At 37.2% G+C, this 21670-nt stretch overlaps 1 protein-coding gene across 5 annotated transcripts in view; it reads left to right on the forward strand.

Moving 5' to 3' along the window:
* Positions 1-18486, forward strand: part of LOC139973180 (rho GTPase-activating protein 29-like) — an 80698-nt gene extending 62212 nt beyond the window's left edge. For 3 of the 5 annotated variants that reach the window (XM_071979692.1, XM_071979684.1, XM_071979675.1), the window contains 9 exons: positions 724-930; positions 1756-2090; positions 2635-2772; positions 3772-3956; positions 4157-4237; positions 4715-4796; positions 5936-6008; positions 6633-6857; positions 12029-18486. In XM_071979692.1, the coding sequence (XP_071835793.1) occupies positions 724-930; positions 1756-2090; positions 2635-2772; positions 3772-3956; positions 4157-4237; positions 4715-4796; positions 5936-6008; positions 6633-6857; positions 12029-12393 (1691 nt within the window). In that variant the 3' untranslated portion in view covers positions 12394-18486. Of the gene's footprint in view, positions 1-723; positions 931-1755; positions 2091-2634; positions 2773-3771; positions 3957-4156; positions 4238-4714; positions 4797-5935; positions 6009-6632; positions 6858-8165; positions 8196-8248; positions 8313-12028 lie in introns of all 5 variants that reach the window. The other 2 variants (XM_071979699.1, XM_071979708.1) reach the window with 2 other exon arrangements.
* Positions 18487-21670: the final 3184 nt, after the last annotated feature.

Consider the following 21670-nt stretch of genomic DNA (forward strand, 5'->3'; position numbering starts at 1 on the left):
ATAGACATGTAATTTAACCGTCATCACCTGGTTACTAACCACATCATTAGCTGCGATACAGACAAGGACGTAGTACAGCAATATTTAGCCTTCTCAAAATTTACTTATGACTTCCAAGTTTAACAGTGTGATAGAAGAGGGACGGACAAGATAAGATGTGACTAAACTATCAGCAGCAGCAGCAGTTATTTTTACGATGCTTAGGCGATCACAAATGTGGGAGAAACCCGCAAGGGCTTATGAATTACAACTTCCATGTCGGGGGCCTTCCAATTCAACATTTTAAACTCAAATTTGGAATCTTATCAATTTAGAAAGTCATGTCAGATGGGAAAACCGTAGATTGCTCTTGGATGAAAAACTCCACCTTACTATGACCCGGCCTGGTATCAAACCCAGAACCACCCGAATGCTATAAGCCAAAATGTCTTCAAATGCCCACCGCCTTTCTCCACTTGGCCACAGCGCCGGTCACATATCAAAAACTATTATTTGCATTCTCAATTCTTCATCTTGTATAATTGACTTCATCGTGTAAGTTTTCCATGAGTTTAATCTCCCGGCCCAGAACATACCTAAGATCTTATTCAATAATCGTCTCCATCCGATGCATATATTTTGCATTTCAAAAGTTGAACGAAATATATATCTAGGGACTCAATCGCTAAATCAGTCTTCTTTCATTATTTAAGTTTTCTTTTGTTCTTCTATGTCACTTTTCAGCGAAAAGGACAAGTGCTTGGGTGTCAGGAGTCAGTGACTCGGAGAGTATCAGTGGTAGCTCCACAAAGTCAGTAGAGGCGTCGCCGGCTGGTAGTCCACGTGGGTCCAGAAGGGGTATCAAGCGAGAACAATCTGGGGGGACGTTGTCCTCTGGGGATGAGATCGCCGACCCGGAGGAACCATCTCCTGTTGTTGTAGATCCAGCAAGTACGTCGAGAATTTACATTCATCTCAAATATGGCGTCGAGTCTGCCGGTTTTATTCACTTACAAAAGATTTCTAATGTTTCATGTTGTTCTGCTTGCGATATGATTCGTACAAGTAATAGTGTTTGAGAAGGATTCATTTTGAGGGATATGTTAAGGGTTCAACCATATTTGCTACATGGTGTATTTAGTCTAATCCAAAATAGTGAAACATTAGCTGGTATGACAGTAGCCAATACCAACCCGATGACTATCATAAAATATTGTCCCAATTCTTATATGCAAATAAAAGTGGGCGTACATCCAACAGTCTTTGAAAAATGTCTTTAGAGCATACTCAGCATGTAGTCCTAAAATATCAGCCTGGCTCAAAGAAAAATGATTCCTGTTGAAGGATCCTTGAACTCTTATGGCAGCAGCTTTCTAGGACTGATCAATGAGAAGGGGTAGGCCAATAGGATGCTCAACCCTAAGACCTCGGGGATCCACATACCGCAGAAGTAGGGCAGGCCAATAGGATGCTCAAAACAAAAAAGACAAATGGGCTGTAAGGGTAGTAGGTATAACCCGATCGGTGCAAGTGAGCCAATTTTCTCTCCTTATTTTCGTGGACCAGATTGAAAAAAGTTTCAGGAAGGATTTGGTACACGGTCTGTGAACCCTTGCCATACGGATTTAAGGACTGATTAAGCGTAAGAAGGCTTCTGTTTGGAAAGTGTGAAACTTCAGTTGTATGAAAGAGCTATCTACCTACGTAGTATACATTTTAATTCACTATTCACGTATCAATTCAATATTTACCATCGTCCTCTTTCCTACGTTTCAGAACTCATCGATAGCATGCCCAATGCCTTCCGAAACCTGACCATCTCCAAAGCGGCCCAGACGCACGTGCTGCGGAAGCTGAGGACGCCATCCAAGTGCCGGGAATGCGACAGCTACGTGTACTTCAACGGTGCGGAGTGCGAGAAGTGCGGCCTTGCCAGTCACAAGAAGTGCCTCGAGTATCTTGCCATCCAGTGCGGGGGAAAGCGTCTGCAGGGCAAGATGAACGTCTTCGGCGTGCCGTTGGAGACCCACCTCCGAGCCACGGGAAGAAGCTGCCCGTTCATCGTCACAAAATGCATATCTGAAATTGAAAGCAAAGCCATGAATACAAAGGTAAGTTAAAAAGGATATGTACTCCTAATAGCTTAATAGGCTGGTGACATTCTGCGAAGTGTGGATCTTGATTTATGTTGTTTGTAAATCTGGAGACAAAAGACAGATTGCTGACAGAAATTCGACAAAATTCAGAAACGTAAGTTTACAGTAAATTTACGAATTGTGTGATCAGGTGGCTACTCTGCCTACCAGCCTTATTGCTATACACTGGGAATCGAAGATCTGTAGCGATCGATAGATAATAGACGACTAAGAGAAGTACAAACTAGAGCCACTGAATAAGTGGTTGTTTTCCACTGTACAAGACCCTAGCAAAAACTGCCATTTTTCAACTAATATCTCTTAAATCGTTGGGAAAAGTCCTGTGTGAGATACGCGACGTAGTACCTTTGATTTACGTCGACAATTAGGGTGATTTACATAAACTGTTACAGCCATTTTGAGCCAATTCATCAAGGTACAATGAAGGAATATTTCATATTTAGAGCTCGTCCGTATTGTCTGAAGAATTCATGACATTGCCTTCTTCTCTTTCCGTCAGGGCATTTATCGAGTCGCTGGCCTGAAGGGCAAGGTGGAGAAACTCTGCCAGACGTTTGAAAATGGTGCTGAGCTGGTGGACCTCTCGGAAACCCAAGCGCACCTCATCACTAGTGTACTTAAGCTTTACTTCCGTCAGGTAAGTATCATTTGAACACAGTCAAGGAGATACTCCTTGACACAGTATTAAGTTTGATTACTCCCTGTTGATCTGTTACCATGGCTGCGACCTCTGATAGGTTTGGGTCCGGTGATCGACCTAGTTGTTGTCAGTCTACCAGCTTGCGGTCTTTGAGCTTTCAGCTTCCAGAACGTGGTCTCCGAGAGCGTATCCCTGGGAAACTCTCCCTGGACTGCTTCCGCAAATTAACCCCGCCCGCCCACTCTGAGCATCCGAAGTGTCTCTGTCACATAGACCAACTCATGACGGTCGGGTTTGCTTCACTTTTGAAAAAGCTTGAAAATTCCTTTCTGGGTTGCAGTGAATGAAAGTGAGGTGTGGTCAACTAAGTGTTGGACAACTCAGCTGATAGATGGTGGGTCTTGTAATCCTGGTTCAAATCCACAGCTAGTGGCTAATTTCTTTGCTCTTCTTTGACGACCTTTGGGTTTAAGGTCTGTTGTATGACTTACTGCACAAGGATAAATAAACAGTGTTAAACAATTTATTGCTAGTTGAAAACAGCAATAGCAAGAGAGAGTGAGAAAACAACGATTTGGCTTTGAATTCTGATACAAATTTTTTGGGAAGGGACAGAGGTGAGGGATGGAGGTGAGGGATGGAGGTGAGGGATGGAGGTGAGGGATGGAGGTGAGGGATGGAGGTGAGGGATGGAGGTGAGGGATGAATGGGGGAGGAGTGGTGGAGAAGAAAGAGGCTTGCAGATGTTGAGAAAAGGAGAGGACAGATGAGGCATGTACTAAATCTTCTACAATAACTAGGAACCCCTGATCTTCCTGTACAGTGATTGTTCTCATTGCAGTGTAAACTCTACCAGCAACCAGACTTGTCATAACAGTTATCTCTCTCATATTTTAACCCCATCCCTCCCCTCCCCTCCCGTCACAAGATACTTTTTACTCTCACCATGGCACTTACTGTTCTCATCATTTTTTTATCTCTCTCTTTCTCTTACAGCTCCCAGAATCGTTACTACAGTTCTCTCTCTTCCAAGAGTTTGTCTCAGCAGCTAAAGAATTTCCCGCCAGTAAAGACAAGGAGTACGACAGAGAAACGGTCATCGCTAGGTTCCAGCAGGTCACCAGCAAATTACCCCTGGCCAATCAGAAGACGGCCAGTATTCTCATGCATCACCTTAAGAGGTACCTGTAATGAAGTCTCTCTCTTCAAGATTTTCTCCCATTTTAAAATTTTCTTTGTAGTTTTTATATCTCGCCTTTTTTCTCTCGTTTTTAACTTAATTTGGCACATTATTATTATCATTTTGTGAGCTGATCAAACCCAATTTAATTTAAGGATGTTCAGAGGATTAATTCCTCTTCACTGTTTTGCTCCATTTCAGAGTTTCTGAGCATGAAAGTACCAACCAGATGACCTCCAGTAATATTAGTATAGTGTTTGCTCCCACCCTCCTCAGACCAAGGTAAGTTAGTGACTTTACAGTGTGGCATTTCTTACCTTGTCTACCTGTATAACAACACACATACAGGGATCTTAACTGCTAAAAAAATGTATGACATAGTAAGACATTATATGATATGATGTATAATATGATATAATACATGATATGATATAATAAGATATGTGATATGACAAGTAATATGATATAACGTATGATAATATGTAGGATGTGATAAACAATTTGATAAGAAATATGATATAATGTATGACATGATATATGGTAGGATAAGTGATATGATTTATGATATGATATATGGAATGATATATGATGTGATAAGTTATGATGTGGTATGACCTTGGGTATAAAGTGATGTACAATATACAGTGATATTACATTATATTACATAATATGATATAATGTAGAATATATCACCTTGTGATTTTAGAGGTCTAGTTATGTTATTCAATTTGTGACAATTTTTCCCGCCGTTTGTTTTAGCGATGATCTTGCCTCGTTGAGTGCCTTGATGGATATTAACCACCAGACAAGAGCCACCGAACTGATGGTGAAATACCCAGAGGTACGACCTACAGAATACCAGAACAGGCCTCTCATGTCTCTCAATTTGTGTTATATTTTCTATACCATCTTTAGCTTTTGGTATTAAATGAGAGTTTAACTTTCTTTTGCCCAAATAAACTAATACTAGGAATAGTGTGAAATCATTCTTTGAATCCATTGGAATCATGCATTTATTCCCTATAAACTAACTATTGTTCCGTAGGTATAAGGGCAAATCTTGGACGAGTGAGTGTCTTTGAGATGGGAGACCCTAGTTTGATCACTTGAAATCTTATCTTTGATAATTAAAATATTTGATTTATCTGGTAAATTTATGCACCTGGTTTATTTGCTTTTATGGTCCCGGTTTTATTTCTCTGCCATTGTTTGTTGTTGGTGAATGTCATTGACACATTTGAAGTTTCTCTTAAAATGATAAATACTAATAAATGTGAAACAGCGTATTGGGGAACCAGTTTATCTGACTCAGATCACTAAAGTGGCTGACACTTGATGAAAAAATGTCAGGGTGCAGAGGGGAGATATTATTTTGATCAACTTCAATCTGATTGGAGTAGTTTAATTGGCAAAATTGCCAAAAAGTTTGGCGAACAAATCTCAAATAGATCTGCTTTAAACATCAGATGGTCATTGATCAAAGTGGCTGGATAAAGTAGTCTATAATTTAATCAGATCATAGGTCATCTCCTTAGCAACATAAAAGTTGCATAGAAACACGTAACACTCTCAATGCCTCCGATCGAAAATTACAGTACAACTTTGTATTAAGGACGAGTGGTGTTGAAAATGATCCACGAATGTCATACTGTTAATGTGAAGTGTAAAAGAAACTTTCTGTGTTCGTACAAAATTGAAGCAAACTTAGTGAAACATTAATTTTTATCTCTTGTTGTGATAGTGGCTACCGGTACATGGTATATCTATTTAACTAGAAAGTGAGAGACTTTAAGGAACTCTGTGTCCAAAATAATTTATCGGTCCGAGGGCCTGATATTCCTGTTTGTTTTTATGATCATATTTATTAAATTCAACATATGTGTTAAGTTTGTTGGTGCTGTGGTTTGTTTTATTTGCTGTTGTATCTGTTAATATATGTTTCTTTCATTTTGATCATGTCCTCATTATATTTGGCCACAGATATTTGGACCGCAGGTTTCACAAACCTCGGTGGAAACGCTCCGACAAGATTCAACGGACGCCAAAGAGAAAGGTATTTCCATGTAGTAATATCAAACTGTAAATAGCTATCTGCTTCATCAATGATATATCCATCAGTATTAACTTTATTCTTCTCCTTTGATTACCATTTAAGTAAATCTTCACTTGTGCATTTTACCAAAACCTTAATTCCATTGGCTGTGGTTCGGTTCTCATCTTTTGCATTCAAGTCTAACCTTATCAGGTCACGTTCCAAATAATTTATTTTGTTCATTTGTCCAGTTGTTGCAGGAACATATCAACCATAACCATTTGGAAACATAAGCAAAATTTGGAACGAACATGTTGAATACTCATGATAAGGGCTGATGTGTAATGTCCATGCACAAATGCCTTTTAGAGGGCCAACCCCCTCACCCCACTCCCCACCCCACCCCCTTTCCAACATGTTCTTAATTCCCTACTGAACGGAGGTATGAAAACCAAACCAGAAAGAAAAGTGGTAATAACGATTAAATATTAAAACAAAGGCAGAACTTCCCCGTTGAGTTTATTCGGAAAAGAAACAGACCCAAAAAAAGAAGGTTTTCATGGAGAATAAGTAGATGAGAAATGTTTCTTATCGATAAAATCAAAAGCTCAGATTTTAATTTCCGCCTTCTTTTCACCTCAACAGTCGTATCACCGAATAAAAGTGCAAACAACTCATCCCATCTAGCAGCATCCACTTCGTTGTCCAGGGGGTTAGCCTCCCACACCCCTCCCGGTAGAGTGTCTGGGTTCATCTTGCCAGGCAGCAGCGAAGAGAGCGACGACGTACCCCATCGGGGGCCCCCTACGAACATCCCCTCAGTGGAGATGGAGTCAGATGGCAGGGAGAGCTCTGTAGGGGGAGATTCAGGTATATATATACATTCTGATTTCATTTTGACAAGAATAGATGTGTACACCACTTTGTGTCGAGTTGCCTCAGCGTTAGTTTATCACCGAGACTGTTGATGAGATAGTTTCATCGTTGTGCAATAATAATTCAATGATAAAAGAAAAGTACACTCAATTTCTTCCTTAAATGTGTAAAATTAAGGAGTTTTAAGGGTGGTTGGGTGGGTGGAGTGTCTTGGGGAAGGTGTTAGGGCCAAGGAAGGTAGGGATAGTAATTTGCAAATATCCAAGAAATATTAGGTAGAATTATGTTTTCTACAGGAAAAATATCATTTTTTGTAAAAGGAGCAAGTCATGGCAAGTGAGTTGAATGAATCAAGTGGTTAGTTGAAGATGGCCGTATAAATTTAGAAACGCAACCATTTGGTTAATTAAACTCCCAGATCATTCTTGCAGCCCTTAGGCTTGTTATAAGCACAGAGACCATCGAAAGCAACTGCTCTAGTTGATCTTGAGGACAAGTTGAAGATGATGTCCGATTATAAATTGAAACTTCCACAACAGGCTACGTTTCATTTTTCAGTTTACTGTTAAAGTTTCATTCCAATGAATGAACGAAAAGTTTTTTTTTTTTTTTTCAGTCTCCCAATTTGCTAAAGTCATCAGATTAATACACTAATATGAAAGTGTCCAGGTCACAAAATGTCGAAAAAAAATCAAATTCATTAATTATTCCCTTTTAAGGTTAACTCTGTGGAGGAAAAAATTATAGATTTTTAAGTCTGCACTCACGGGTAAAATTGTATTTTCTAGGCACGACCAGTGGCATTTAAGACATACAGTAGTCTAAACACAACTGAGCAGGTATTCATTATGGAAGATGAAGAAAAACAGGGACAATTTTCAAATGAGCGACGTTGTCACAAAATTCCATCCTCTTTATACTTGTACATGATGAGTAGTAATGTTCTTGAAAGGGTCTTTCATGTGGTTTGCTGGTTATGAATGAAACAAAATTGACTTCTGAGTAACACTTTGCTTGATTCATAAACAGAAAGGTTGGGTCAGTTGGACTAAAAGCAGTCGTTCTGTGAAGTAGGATTCAAAACTTGACAAATATTTTACTCTGAAAGCATTAAAACTACAAAGAAGCCAAGTCGAAAATGATCCTACTAAATGGAACGAAGTTACAGTCTAAATTTGCAGGGTCTTCCTTTCTAGAATGATACCCATACTTATATCGGTATTTTCCTCATTTGTTTTGTCTTTTTCCATATTAAGCTATCATCTGTAAATTGTTGTAAATGTTTCCTACCCCTTATTTTAGTATCAAAAGCAGTGGCCGTCTAATCGATGTGTAAGTAAAAAGAAAGTGAACTTTTGTTTTATCAAATTGTTTTATTCATTTAGATGTTCTTATTTGGTGTGCGGATGGGTTAACAACACGACTATAAAAAACTAATCGACTCCAGGGGTAAACTTTTATTTTGGTTAATGATTAATTTTTTTTATATATACTTCCATCGCTTATTACTTTTCACTCATAAATCCTCAAGCATATTCCAGTAGCGAGATATTCCATAACATGATCATAAAAAGCTGTAACAGCATAACTTGCACCTTCAATAACTACACTATTTCATTCTTTTATAAGAGAAAACAAAGGATATATCAATAAACCATTGGAAGACAGTTGTATTGAAACCTGATGAAAATTACAGATCAGTTTGCTGACTGAATTTATGGGTTAGCATTTAAAGAGTCCCACGTCCAGCATTCACCTCCTTCCCCACCCCCTTACCCCCACCCCCTTACCCCCACCCCCTTACCCCCACCCCTTTGTTTCCTCCTTCCCCTCCATTGTCAAAAGTTTAGAATCAACTAGGAATGATTGTGTAAGTAAATAAAGGACAGAAGACTGACTGGGATATTATACACAAAGTTGGAAAAAAAAGCAAATAAATTTTTGGGTTAAAACGTACTTGTGTTGAAACCAACTGAGCAGGAATGAGTTTGTGTCTCATTCAAAACAGAATCAGCTGTGTGCCTCCATTGATTTAGTGTACATATTTGGTGGATGTTTTTTATTTGGTTAATATTTTCTTTGTGTACTTCAGTTGTTTATTTCCTTTGTTTTTCTGTTGGTGGTTTTGTCACAACTGGACTGTAGTGGTGAAGAGTATGTTCTCTCTCTGTGCCTCCTTTAGTAGTAACAAATTGGCTAAACCAGGGGGTGGGGTGTGGGAGGGGGGAGAGCTTAAATGTTGTCCAAAAGATGGGGAAGTCTCATCTGTGGGTTTGGTACCAACAAATTGTGTTTGCCTCAGTTGGACTGCAGAGGTAAGGACCGGTTTCTCTCCCACCAGGTTGGTCTCAAGAATAGGTCAGACACAGGACGTAAGCAGGGGGAAGTGGGTTGGAGGTGAAATGAATCAAGGGTGGTGATACACCATCGGTCAATGGATATCAATAACTGAGGTTATCAAGATCAAGTGCCACACATACCTGGGTTTGGTATTTTTTATCAAGATCTGAAGAGGAAAGGAAGAAGGAGTCGTAACAGCATTTTTTTTTTACAAGATCATCAGAGATAGAATTTCAGTTGAACCAGCATTTATTGTTTTTAACCTAATTAGTTTAATCGGGATGGAGCATTAACAACAAGCTTTTTAGTTTCTTTCTATCAATCGGTGCAACATTGTAGCTATATTAGTGGTATAACATTAACCACTTTCATGAATAAATTTAAATATAATTTGACATCAGTACATCTTCCAGCCAGATAGTTGACATGTTCATCAACTTAAAACAAATTCCATAAACATCAAATAATTAGATTTCCTCAGTTCCTCGGCTATAAATTAACCACCATCTACTCGGAAAACATCCAGGGAAGAGTATATCGTTTATTCTTTTTAACTTTTATCCTGAGCTATGTGGCTTACAGCAGACCAGTATTAATAGTTTTACAAACCCACTCTAAATTGGCAGGTATTTTACCAACAGCCAGTATTAGATAAATAGACACTGAGTCCAGAACATTGAAAGATCTTCGATAAAGTCCTGCCTCCGTTGATCCGAAAAGATATTTAACGCCAAGCATGTAGGTCTATATCATAGCATCAAAATTAATGTGAACAACTTCCTTGAATCCAAGCCCTAGTCGTCTCGTTGAGATGAAAAGGAAACTTGAGTCAAGTTTTGGAATAAATGTCTGTTTTAAAGAAGGACAATTCAGGTTTGTTTGTTTTTGTCTCTTTTTTTATAATTTCATTTGTCTGCTTTTTTTGGTCATTATTCTGATATTTTTGGTGGAAAATTTGAGTCTGGGATATATTTAGTTTGGTGTCATTGGATTTACTAACATATGACAATAGCTGGGTCTTGCTGTAAACTGAGATGTTGCAATGTATATTATCTGTGCAGTGTTAAGTATTATTTCTGTATTCTCTGTATTATTTACCTTGTATTCTAGAGTTTAGCTTTGTATGATTTCCCTTGTTGTATGCTAGAGTTTTGCATTGAATGTGTACCTTTTCTAGATATTCTGTGCAAAAACAAATTCTCAATTAAAGTTTGTTTGTGTTTACCTGTGAATGTATGTCAAATTTATTTCTGTGGGGGGTGGGGTGGGGTGGATCAGGCACTGAGAATGGTCTGTCTGTAATAAAGTCAATATTGATCCAGGCATTTTAGAGGCATAGATGAGAATTAATCAAACACATAGCTGGAATTGTTTGTCAGTATATTCTGTAAGTCTCTGCTTTAGGACTGAACCTCTGTTGATTCCTGAAAGGTTAGTGCCATGCAGATGCCTTCATAGGAATGGAAAAGACACAATCTGAGACTAGAATTGATAGAATTCATGCACTGCCCTAATCAGTTTTATTCTTTCTTTCTTTATTACACACAAATATAATCATGCTCAAAACATTTCTCATTATTGAAGTTACATTGAAGTTACATGGAAGTTACATTGTAGTTAAATTTGCAAGGTACCCTTTTAAAAAGTCAGTCCTTGGGGATTCTCTCAGAAGAGCCCACTCACCGAGCTGCACCAATATTGTAAAACATCTTTACACAATCCGTACGTCATACCAGAAAGAGTTTTAGATATATTCAGTTTTTTAATTTTTTTATTCTTTATGAAGAGAGTATATGACCAGTATATGTAACATCATCACTGCATTCTGTAGATGATGGTATGATGGGTTTTTGTTAAGCCATCGTCTATTTCACTGTTTCCATAGCTACTCTTGGAGGATTCCATATCAAAGTCACACATTCAAACTCTAACCCCGGCTGTAGCCGTCAACTCTCATTAAAATTTCAGTAAACCATCCCACTAGCCTCCAGAAAACACATTTGTTAGCTATTAAATACTATAGTAGTAGGATATTACGTACTTTGATATATATGCTATGATCATAGTGTCATTACCTACATTTATATATATATGCTCTGATCATAGCGTCATTATGTACATTGATATACATATCATAGTGTCATTATGTACATTGATATATTTATGCTATGATTATAGTGTCATTACATGCATTGATATATGCTATATCATAGTGTCATTACCTACATTTATATACATATTCTCTGATCATAGCGTCATTATGTACATTGATATATATATATGCTATGATCATAGCATCATTATGTACATTGATATATATATGTATGCTATGATCATAGTGTCATTACCTACATTTATATACATATTCTCTGATCATAGCGTCATTATGTACATTGATATATCTATATTCTCTGATCATAGCGTCATTATGTACATTGATATATATATATGCTATAATCATAGCGTCATTATGTACATTGATATATATATGTATGCTATGATCATAGTGTCATTACATACATTGATATATATACTAAGATCATACTGTGTTTTTTACTCTTATCAAAGTGCATAGTTGCACTTAAGTACCTTTTGCCAACTTTCATCAGGTTTGTATTCTGAGAATTGAAAAGTCATACATTTCTACACACTCTATAAACAAAACACAAATTCAACACAAACGCCGTCCACTGTTGCATGAAATATACTAGCCTCTTTCTGGTATTTTCTCTTCAGTACTATCATATGTTAATAAATTTGCATAGCGTTTGCTGTTGTCATGACGCCAGTTTTCATTTCCATTGTGTTTCCTTCCTCGACCTTAGATGGCGAGGTCACAGACGATGATGACTCGGAAGCCAACGACCACCTGCTTCCTTCGTCTCACGCCAAGAGCAAGCGGATCCCGATCCTGGGGTCACGACCTGGCCAGGTGACCACCTCACACCCCGAAGCAGCCGATCCCAGGGGATCGCCCTTGATAGATCCCAAGACCGGTCTGTCGCCGATGCGGTCCCTGGAGGGCTATATTCCAAGCGCCTTCTCTGAAGTTCAGCCGACACGAGGGCGGCAGGGAATCTTCAAAGATCCGCCCGTCGGTGCGCCAGGACCAAAGAGAAAGACATCAAAAGGACAGAAAAACAAATCACCGAATACCCAGAGGAGGGACAGAGAGCCAAAGTTTGTCTAGACTGGTAAAGTAAAAACTCCATCTGGCATGTGAGATCACCCGGGGGGGGGGGGGGTGTTTAAGAAGAAGAAGAGTGAGAAAACGACAGCGAACTCGGCCAATACATCACTTAGCTGAAATTTGGCATAAAGTAAGGAATAGTACTTACATAAGGAAATGGTTTCTGAAATTGGTTTGGATTTTAGTGGACGTACGTCAACGCCGGTTGTTTTTATCGTCTCAGTCCGTTCACATCGCAGCCTGATTTTTACAGGTGAAGTAGTTAAGCGCAGAAGATAAGGGAGTGTCATACTCAAGGTATTCTAAGCTGAGCAAGTGCAAAGTTTATAATTTAAAAAATTATCATAAAGTTTTCATTTAAGGTTTCATGAGGTGTGTTTATGTGGAAGTTAATAGGTGAGCGTTGATAAACAGAAGGACCTAAAGTATGTTACAGAGATAACAGTGTGGGATTCATGTTGAAACAGTCACTTTCAAAAAAGAGAGGCATTGCACGGTACTGGTTTATATATTTCACAGTAACCCTTTGCCATGTTTTCATTTTTTTTTTCTTCTTCTTGTGTCATACATTTAATATGTGTGGCTTATTAAAGAATGGATTCATAAATGAAAGAGATATGCATTTCCCAATAGATACAAAGCAAAGATATCTTAAACATATTGATTTTAGGGGATGAGTGCAATCGACAAGTTACGTTTTGGGAGGATATAGTAAAAATGTTTTGGAATTTCTAATATATTTGTTGAGAAGGGCATTTTTAAGGAAGGGGGGGGAGTGTATCTTTTAATGCTGGAAAAATGTTTACCAGAAAGACATAAAACATATTGTTTGGAGTGCAGTAAGGTATCATTGTGGTTTAGAAACTCATCGAACAAGGCATTAAAAGCCTGAGCAGTGGAAAGTAGTCAAAAATTGATAATTTTGATGATTTGTTAATACAAAAGGTTTCCTTTAAATCTCCCTCTTTAACAGGCACAAGCTTTTTCCGCAAATTCGCGAAATATCCGTGATTTCTTTTCTACCTCGGGGACAAAAACTTACATCCTAACACACTGTAGCATACGCAAACTGGAGCCTATACCGCAATTTTTGCAAAGTTTCATACCACACTAAGTCTCATTTTTGACAGAAAATTTGAGACTATCCTTGACTGAATTTTTAATCTTGTAATAAATAACATATTGAGGATTTTTGTATTGTCAGTTTGAATGGAGATGATTTGGTCTCAAGTATCAGGAATTGCTGAACTGGAAGTGAATAGTGCAGCAAAGACCTAAACAACTATCAACAGCAGATGTACTGATCGATTTCAAATACAATTCTTCAATTGACTGTATTGATTGATTGATTTAATAAGAGAATAATTCTCCTGACGGCTTTTTCTCTCTTTTAATCTTTTTCGGGCGTTTATCAATAAAAGCTGACCATTATGTTTTGAAACCAAACATTGTACATCTATTTAAGTTATGTACTGTGATTGGTCAGTTTTAAAGATTTCATAAATTTAAACATATTTTACATATGATGTGTATATATGCCTAGTTCCTTCTCTATTTTCTGTATCTTCCCCTCCAAAGCTGGTGTTTCTATTCACCAAGTGTACACGTCTCCTCTTACAATGTACATTTTGTCATCGTTAAATTGCTGCATTGTTTTGGACAACGGAACCTGGTGCACGGACAACCACAACGTATAAACTCCTGGTTGTCCAAGTACAAGCAGAAAAATTCCTTAAACATTTTCCCAGGGTGGTTTATTTCTTTGCCTATGTTGTTACCAATTGAGACAATTTTAACTCACGATATCGTTATGACTTTATGCACCTGTCGGTGTAGCATAAAGTGAATAATAAATGTTGTGTGTAAACAACCCCCAGCCCCCCACCCACCACCCTCCATATTGCCACCCATCCCTTATACCCATCCACCACCCTCTTTGTGAAGATTGATCTGTGTGTCGGTAAGTGCTGTCTTGTACTGTTAGCCTGTACTAAATACAGCAACAGATATTTGATCAGTTGCCATTGTATCATCTGATTCATTAATAAAAGTTTACTTTTCAATTTCATACAGGGTAAAAAAGTTACAATAATACAATAAAAATGATGATAATATAAACAGAAATGTCAAAGCTATAATAATGCATTATCTTTTGTAAATTGCTACAAGGTCTCAGAGTTTGAGAAACATCTTTGGTATGTCATCACTTTAATATTTAATTTGAAGCAACTTTGGCCTTGTAAACCAAAACTGTTTCAAATGGTAATCTGGTCAATTTTCAATCGGACAATAATTTTTGTCAAAATCGATACCCATTCTTACAATCGAAAATGTAGACATTTCCAATTTAATGTGCCTTGATAATATTGATAAAAAAAAAAATTGATGTTGTAATAAATGTTAGCAACCACTGTATCGAGAATAGGACAGTTGAAGTACGTCGTTCTTCATCCAAGAACGCCACTTAAACAGGGTTTCAAAATGAGCCTCGGTTGTGCTATCTAACCCTGCGATTTAATAAATTAAGTGACATCATTTCAGTTCAATCCATTTTTATTTCATTAATACACTACAAAGAGATAAAATTACTATAGAAGAGATATAGAGTACAAGATATAGACAATACAAATATGTGACTGAAAAAGATGATCGAGGAGACATTTGAGGAAGCTCAGAAGAAAAAATCATTTTTATAAACATGTTCTATAAAAGGAAACTGAAGTTTGTATATTCACTTGTGGCTTGGAGTTTACAAGTATGTATTTTCCTCAGGATGCTATCAGAAGCTATCCGCAGACGTTTCAAATAACCCGGCATAGTGGGTACAAGATGTGTGTCATTGCCATTAGTTTATCACACTTCCTAAATTCATTGTTTATCAGACTTGTACCCCAAAATTTTAGCTGGTTAGATTGGTAAAGGGTTTCAAAAGATACTTCTCTATGGGTTCAGACAAATATTGATTACGTAAGTCAAAATACAACGGAGAACTGACTTTATCCAAGTTGACCATTCAAGAGTCACTGAAAACCGTGCTATCTTCTCCAGTTCAATCAAATAATGTCAAATTATCCTTGCACCTGTTTCAACTCTAGAACACCGAAAGTGCTAGAATTTCAGTCAATAAACAATTGTATTAGCGTTGTGTGTTTTACGTAGCTGAACAAATATTTATCACAGGTAAATTCAGAGATGTGTGAAATGTTACACATTTGATTTAAGTACATCATATATGTGTTTGGTATAACGTGCCATCTTTGCTAATGACTCCATATATGCACTGTGGTTGCTAAAAACTCCATATATTATATAATGGTTGATAAAGACTCCAAAGATGGACTGTGGTTGCTAATGACTCCAAAGCTAAGGTGCACTGGTTGCTAAAGACTCCATATATGTACTGTGGTTACTAAAGATGCCATAGATGTACTGTGGTTGCTAAAGACTCAATACATATACTGTGGTTGCTTAAGACTCCATAATTGTACTGTGGTTACTAAAGACTCCATATATGTACTGTGGTTGCTAATGACTCCATACATGTACTGTGGTTGCTAAAGATGCCATAGATGTACTGTGGTTGCTTAAGACTCCATAATTGTACTGTGGTTGCTTAAGACTCCATAATTGTACTGTGGTTGCTAAAGACTCCATACATGTACTGTGGTTGCTAAAGACTCCATATCTCCATATATATACTGTGTTTGCTAAAGACTCCATATATATACTGTGGTTGCTAATGACTCCATACATATACTGTGGTTGCTAAAGATGCCATAGATGTACTGTGGTTGCTTAAGACTCCATACATGTACTGTGGTTGCTAAAGACTCCATATCTCCATATATATACTGTGTTTGCTAAAGACTCCATATATATACTGTGGTTGCTAATGACTCCATACATATACTGTGGTTGCTAAAGATGCCATAGATGTACTGTGGTTGCTTAAGACTCCATACATGTGCTGTGGTTGCTTAAGACTCCATAATTGTACTATGGTTGCTAAAGACTCCATAGATGTACTGTGGTTGCTAAAGATGCCATAGATGTACTGTGGTTGCTTAAGACTCTATATCTCCATAGACTCAATACAGTGTGTTCAGTTGATGAATGCCGTAAGTGTGTTATGGGTGTTTAACACCACATACATTTACGTTTGTAAAGCACTCCATCTATACATATAGTAGGCTTGCTATAGAAAACATACATGTTGTGTGCAGGTGCTAGGAATTCAAGTATGCACTGTGGTTGCTAAACATACAAATAGTTTAAGTATTGTTGCTAGGATTCTACAGTTTAGTTGCTGAGAGACTCTGTAGTGTAGTAACACTATTGAGTGCTTCCATCTTATTTGAATGTTGTGTTTGTGTTTAAATTTGGTTTTTCAAATCAAACATACTAAAAATTATGTTTGGTCGCAACAATGTTAGGTGGACTTACCTGAATTCTTTGTTCTGGAAACCCTTTGAATATTAATTACCTCATGTGAATGTGACACTATCTTTATTTTTCCTTCTTTATTATATACTTTCCAAAAGTAAAAGGTACCACAGATATCATTATATGAAGTGTGCCTTAGATTAAAATATTAACGTAAATATCGATTTTATCTAATTAAATATGTACACTATGTGTATGTAATACAGGAGATCATTTCATGTGAACTCCAACTGATGGTGGGGATTTATCTAGTCTAGTTTACACAATGTTACTAGGGGAAGATGTGAACTCTGGGTAGCTAACTGCGTATGTATCCTATGTGATATGTAGTGTACTTGGAGTTTAAGTGAGTGCTGAGTAATGAAATTCATGTATATGTATATATATATATATATATGTAAAATTTTACTCTGGGTAGTCTACTGGAATTCATATCCTACTCAGTAAATATCACTTGTAGTAGATGTGAGCTCTGGGTAGTCTACTGGAATTTATATCCTACTCAGTAAATATCACTTGTAGTAGATGTGAACTCTGGGTAGTCTACTGGAATTTATATCCTACTCAGTAAATATCACTTGTGGTAGATTTGAACTCTGGGTAGTCTACTGGAATTCATATCCTACTCAATAAATTATCACTTGTAGTAGATGTGAACTCTGGGTAGTCTACTGGAATTCATATCCTACTCAATAAATTATCACTTGTAGTAGATGTGAACTCTGAGTAGTCTACTGGAATTCATATCCTACTCTATAAGTATCACTTGTAGTAGATGTGAACTCTGGGTAGTCTACTGGAATTCATATCCTACTCGATAAGTATCACTTGTAGTAGATGTGAACTCTGAGTAGTCTACTGGAATTCATATCCTACTCTATAAGTATCACTTGTAGTAGATGTGAACTCTGGGTAGTCTACTGGAATTCATATCCTACTCGTTAAGTATCACTTGTAGTGGATGTAAACTCTGGGTAGTCTGTAGTTCACATGGATTCAGTTGGGGGTTATGTGAACTTTGAATACTATTTGTCTTGCCTATAGACTGAAGTTTTTTAGCAATTTGATAATTTTTTAAATAATGTGACTTTTATAAATGAAGGAGCCAAGAAGGGTACAGGAATAGAATGCATGGGTACCTCCAAAATGTCATATGTTATTGCCTATGTTTTATAGTTATTTTGTTTATAAAATATTCATCAACTAAATACTTCCTCAGTGGATTATAAAAAAAAATATCGGTATTAACATATTGTAACCTTTGCAATCTTGAAAATCTGGTACTTTGTAAGATAACAGCTGCTTGTTTCTTACACTCATGGCAGTGAAATGTTTAGTTGAGTAAAAACGACGTAGACATCCTTATCGGTCTGTAAAATAAATCCGAAGTCGTAAGCTATCTGACGTTATTTTCACGTCCCATTCGAAGAGTAACCAGCAAACATTTCAAAAATGGAATGATGTTTTTGTCTGGCTCAATGTCGATAGTTGATCTAGTTGTATAACTTTAAAGTAGATGTTTTTGTCACTTGTATATTTGTAATGGTGCTTGGCTAAGAGATGTGTAAAGCTTTAGACAAATTAATATTTAAACTTTTAACACAGTTTTAGCAATAAAATTCTATGATGGCAACTCACATCCACATAATATATCCATTGTTTTATCATCTTTCGTGTTAATTCATCTATGTTGCATTTTAGAAAAGGAATTCATAAATTGGAGTAGACAAGGATTATAATAGCATAAATGGAATATTCAATGATGGTTTAGTTTAGTAGGACAAATGGATTGGGAAGGTGAGAGGTTGGAAGGTGGGGGAGGGGCACAGGATGGTGGACACCCGTTTTCCCCATAAGAAGCCTCAATTCTTAAAAATAACATAATAATAAAAAAAATTACGCCATTCAAATGTACAACCGACTTGGGCAAGTCGGTTCCATTCACTCCCAACCCTCCATAAGAAAGAAGTTGTTACTAACATTTATTGAACAATAAAACTTCCTGCAACTTCTGATAATTAATTTCCTCTATCATTATTCCTGCCAATTGGAAAAGCTGAGGAGTTGTTCAAAGTTATTAAAACCACATATGGAAAATCTTGTAAGTCTGAATGTTGATGATGCCCCCAGGGTAGGGGGAGCAGATGAGACTAGTGACTGGAGGAGGGGGAGGGATCGATGTTTCCCAATACAAATGGGGAGTTGAAGAATTATTACGCCCTCTGACTATGCCACTCATTTAATCTGTACACCTCGCCGTCACCCTGATATAGGTGTGAGGAGACCAAACAGTCAAGTGTTTGTCCCACCCCCCCTCCCCCGCATTTGAAGAGCAAGCAATAGGACATTTCATAAGCCAGTATAAGGTCCTAACCCAGCTCTGTTAAACTGCAGAAATTGTAATGAAATTAAGAATCAGCCCCAGCTCGGTTTTGTTGTTTGAACCAAAAGATTTGAATTTCGGATAACGATAAGTCCTGTGTCAGCCGTAATGGGCGATGGCACTGCACTTAACAAGATCCATCAAACAGCTAGGTGGTCTATATTTGTACTACCATAATCCGTCGGAATTCTCAACTCTTTATGTCGACATATACAAATTTTGAGACAAAGTGTCGAAATTTTCGAGTTTAAAAATCCGCAAAATGTCCGACGAAGATTCAAGATATCATGTTGAAATTGCAGAATAAAATGTCCAAATTCGAAGTTAAACTTTAAATTTCGACATAATACTTCCGCGTTATTAATAATAATAATAATGATAATAAAATGTGACGTTTTCAGGATTAACGTACAAATTCCCATATAGAACGTCCGAGAGTCTAAACGTTTTAACTTTCAACATAAGATTTTGCATTTGTCATAATGAAACGTCAAATTTCGAGAGGAAACTCCAAAATTACAAAAATTTTGAAATATATTGAATTAAACTGTCGAAATTTCAATGAGACAAAACCCGAAGATAACTTATTTCAGTGGGGGCAGGTGGGGGGGGGGTTGCTACACCCATAGTGAAGTTCCTTACATAACCCCGTTAAACCCCTTCCCTACTGCAGGGTCACTTATGCGAATATCCGTACTGCACTTCATTACTCAGGAGCTCTGTACGTGCGTACTTCCCAATTAAGTTAGTATCCAGTCCTCAAAGGTGATCAATGATTGTATTTGCGCAATGCTTATATGCTTAATTTATATTGTCAATATTTTCTTAATTGCCTATTCCCAAATTTGGGAAACGGTGTGGGCGTTGTTGGGACAGCCTGCCATCAGGGGCAGCGATTTGTTTCAAATATTGGGGGAACATTTACTTGGGTGCAGACGCGTAACAATTTTCATCCCCCAAATTGTTCGCGCACTCCGTTATTTTGTATATGTATGTACACATATATATAAATACAGGCGCGTATCCAGGATTTTCTAACCTGGGGGGGGGGCGCGAATTACTATAGATAGATATAATTACTACAAGACAATTTCTGGTTTTGATAGCCCCCCAGATCACCGGAAATGGCACTTCTCGGGCTTAAAAATGACCAACCAGATGTACACTTTTGCCTGAGAATCAAGTTTTCCCAATAGCCTATTGGTAGGATAACAATTGTTAAAACCTTAGGTCTTTCTCAGCTTGTTTTTCTTTTTCAAGTTCTTCCGGACCCCCCATTGAACTTTCTGAAGAATCTTGAGACTGTCCTCTTTCGTTTTATTTGGGCTGGAAGACCAGATAAGATTAAGCGTAATACTTTAATTGGTTCAATCGAACATGGCGGCTTAAAAGCAATTCACATTGGTTCCTTTATCCAGGGTCTCAAATGTACTTGGGTTAAAAGGTACATTAATGATATAACGGCTTATTGGAAGTTATTTTTTGATTTGCATTTAAAGAAGTATGGGAAAGAATTGTTATTTAAATGTAATTATCAAACTAGTGATGTTTTAATTGATAACAATTTTATAAGAGATGTCTGTCGAGCTTGGTCATGCTATTTCTTTAAAAAAAACGTGGCCAATTTTCGAAATGAAATTATTTGGAATAATTCAGCTTTGAAAATTGATAGAAAGATTTTCTTCTATAAATTCATGTATGAAAAGGGCGTCATTAAGGTGGGAGATTTGTTGGACGGCAACGGTTATTTATTATCTTTAGCTAGTTTTAAACAGAAATTTTCCTTAGATTTTTTTCCATTTACTCTTTTTTATGGTATTGTTTCTGCAATACCTAGTCATTGGAAAGAGAATATGGGCGCATTTAACAATGACGAAATTGAGAATAATGGGTTAGACATTCTTAATCAAATACCGCCTATCTCTCGTCAAATTTATAGGTCATTGATCAAGTCTATAATTGTTCCCCCAATAGCTATTAACAAATGGGGAAATAATTTTGAGTTTATTGATTTGCAGTGGCAGACTATTTTCCGTATTCCTTTCATTTCTTGTAGAGAAAGCAAGATTTGTTATTTTCAATACCGTTTTCTCCACCGTATACTGGGAACTAATCATTTACTCTATCGCATGAATATCAAGGAAAATGCAAGCTGTACGTTCTGTGGGAGACATGATGAAACGATAGAGCACCTTTTTTGGGATTGTCAAATTACTTCAAACTTTATATTAGATATTGAGCGACATGTGCTAGGTATGCAATTTATTTTCACCAAGAGTGACATTTTCTTTGGCTACAAGCTAATTCTGAGTCATCCGTATAATTTTCTCATCTTTCATTTGAAGTACTATATCTTTAGTCAAAAGATGAATAATGAAGTGCCAATATTAAATGAATTTATCAATAAATTTAAGTTCATCCTTCAAGTAGAAAAAAGTTTGGATAGATCTC

Source organism: Apostichopus japonicus, chromosome 2 (genome assembly GCF_037975245.1).
Source record: "Apostichopus japonicus isolate 1M-3 chromosome 2, ASM3797524v1, whole genome shotgun sequence".
Taxonomy (NCBI): Eukaryota; Metazoa; Echinodermata; class Holothuroidea; order Aspidochirotida; family Stichopodidae; genus Apostichopus; species Apostichopus japonicus.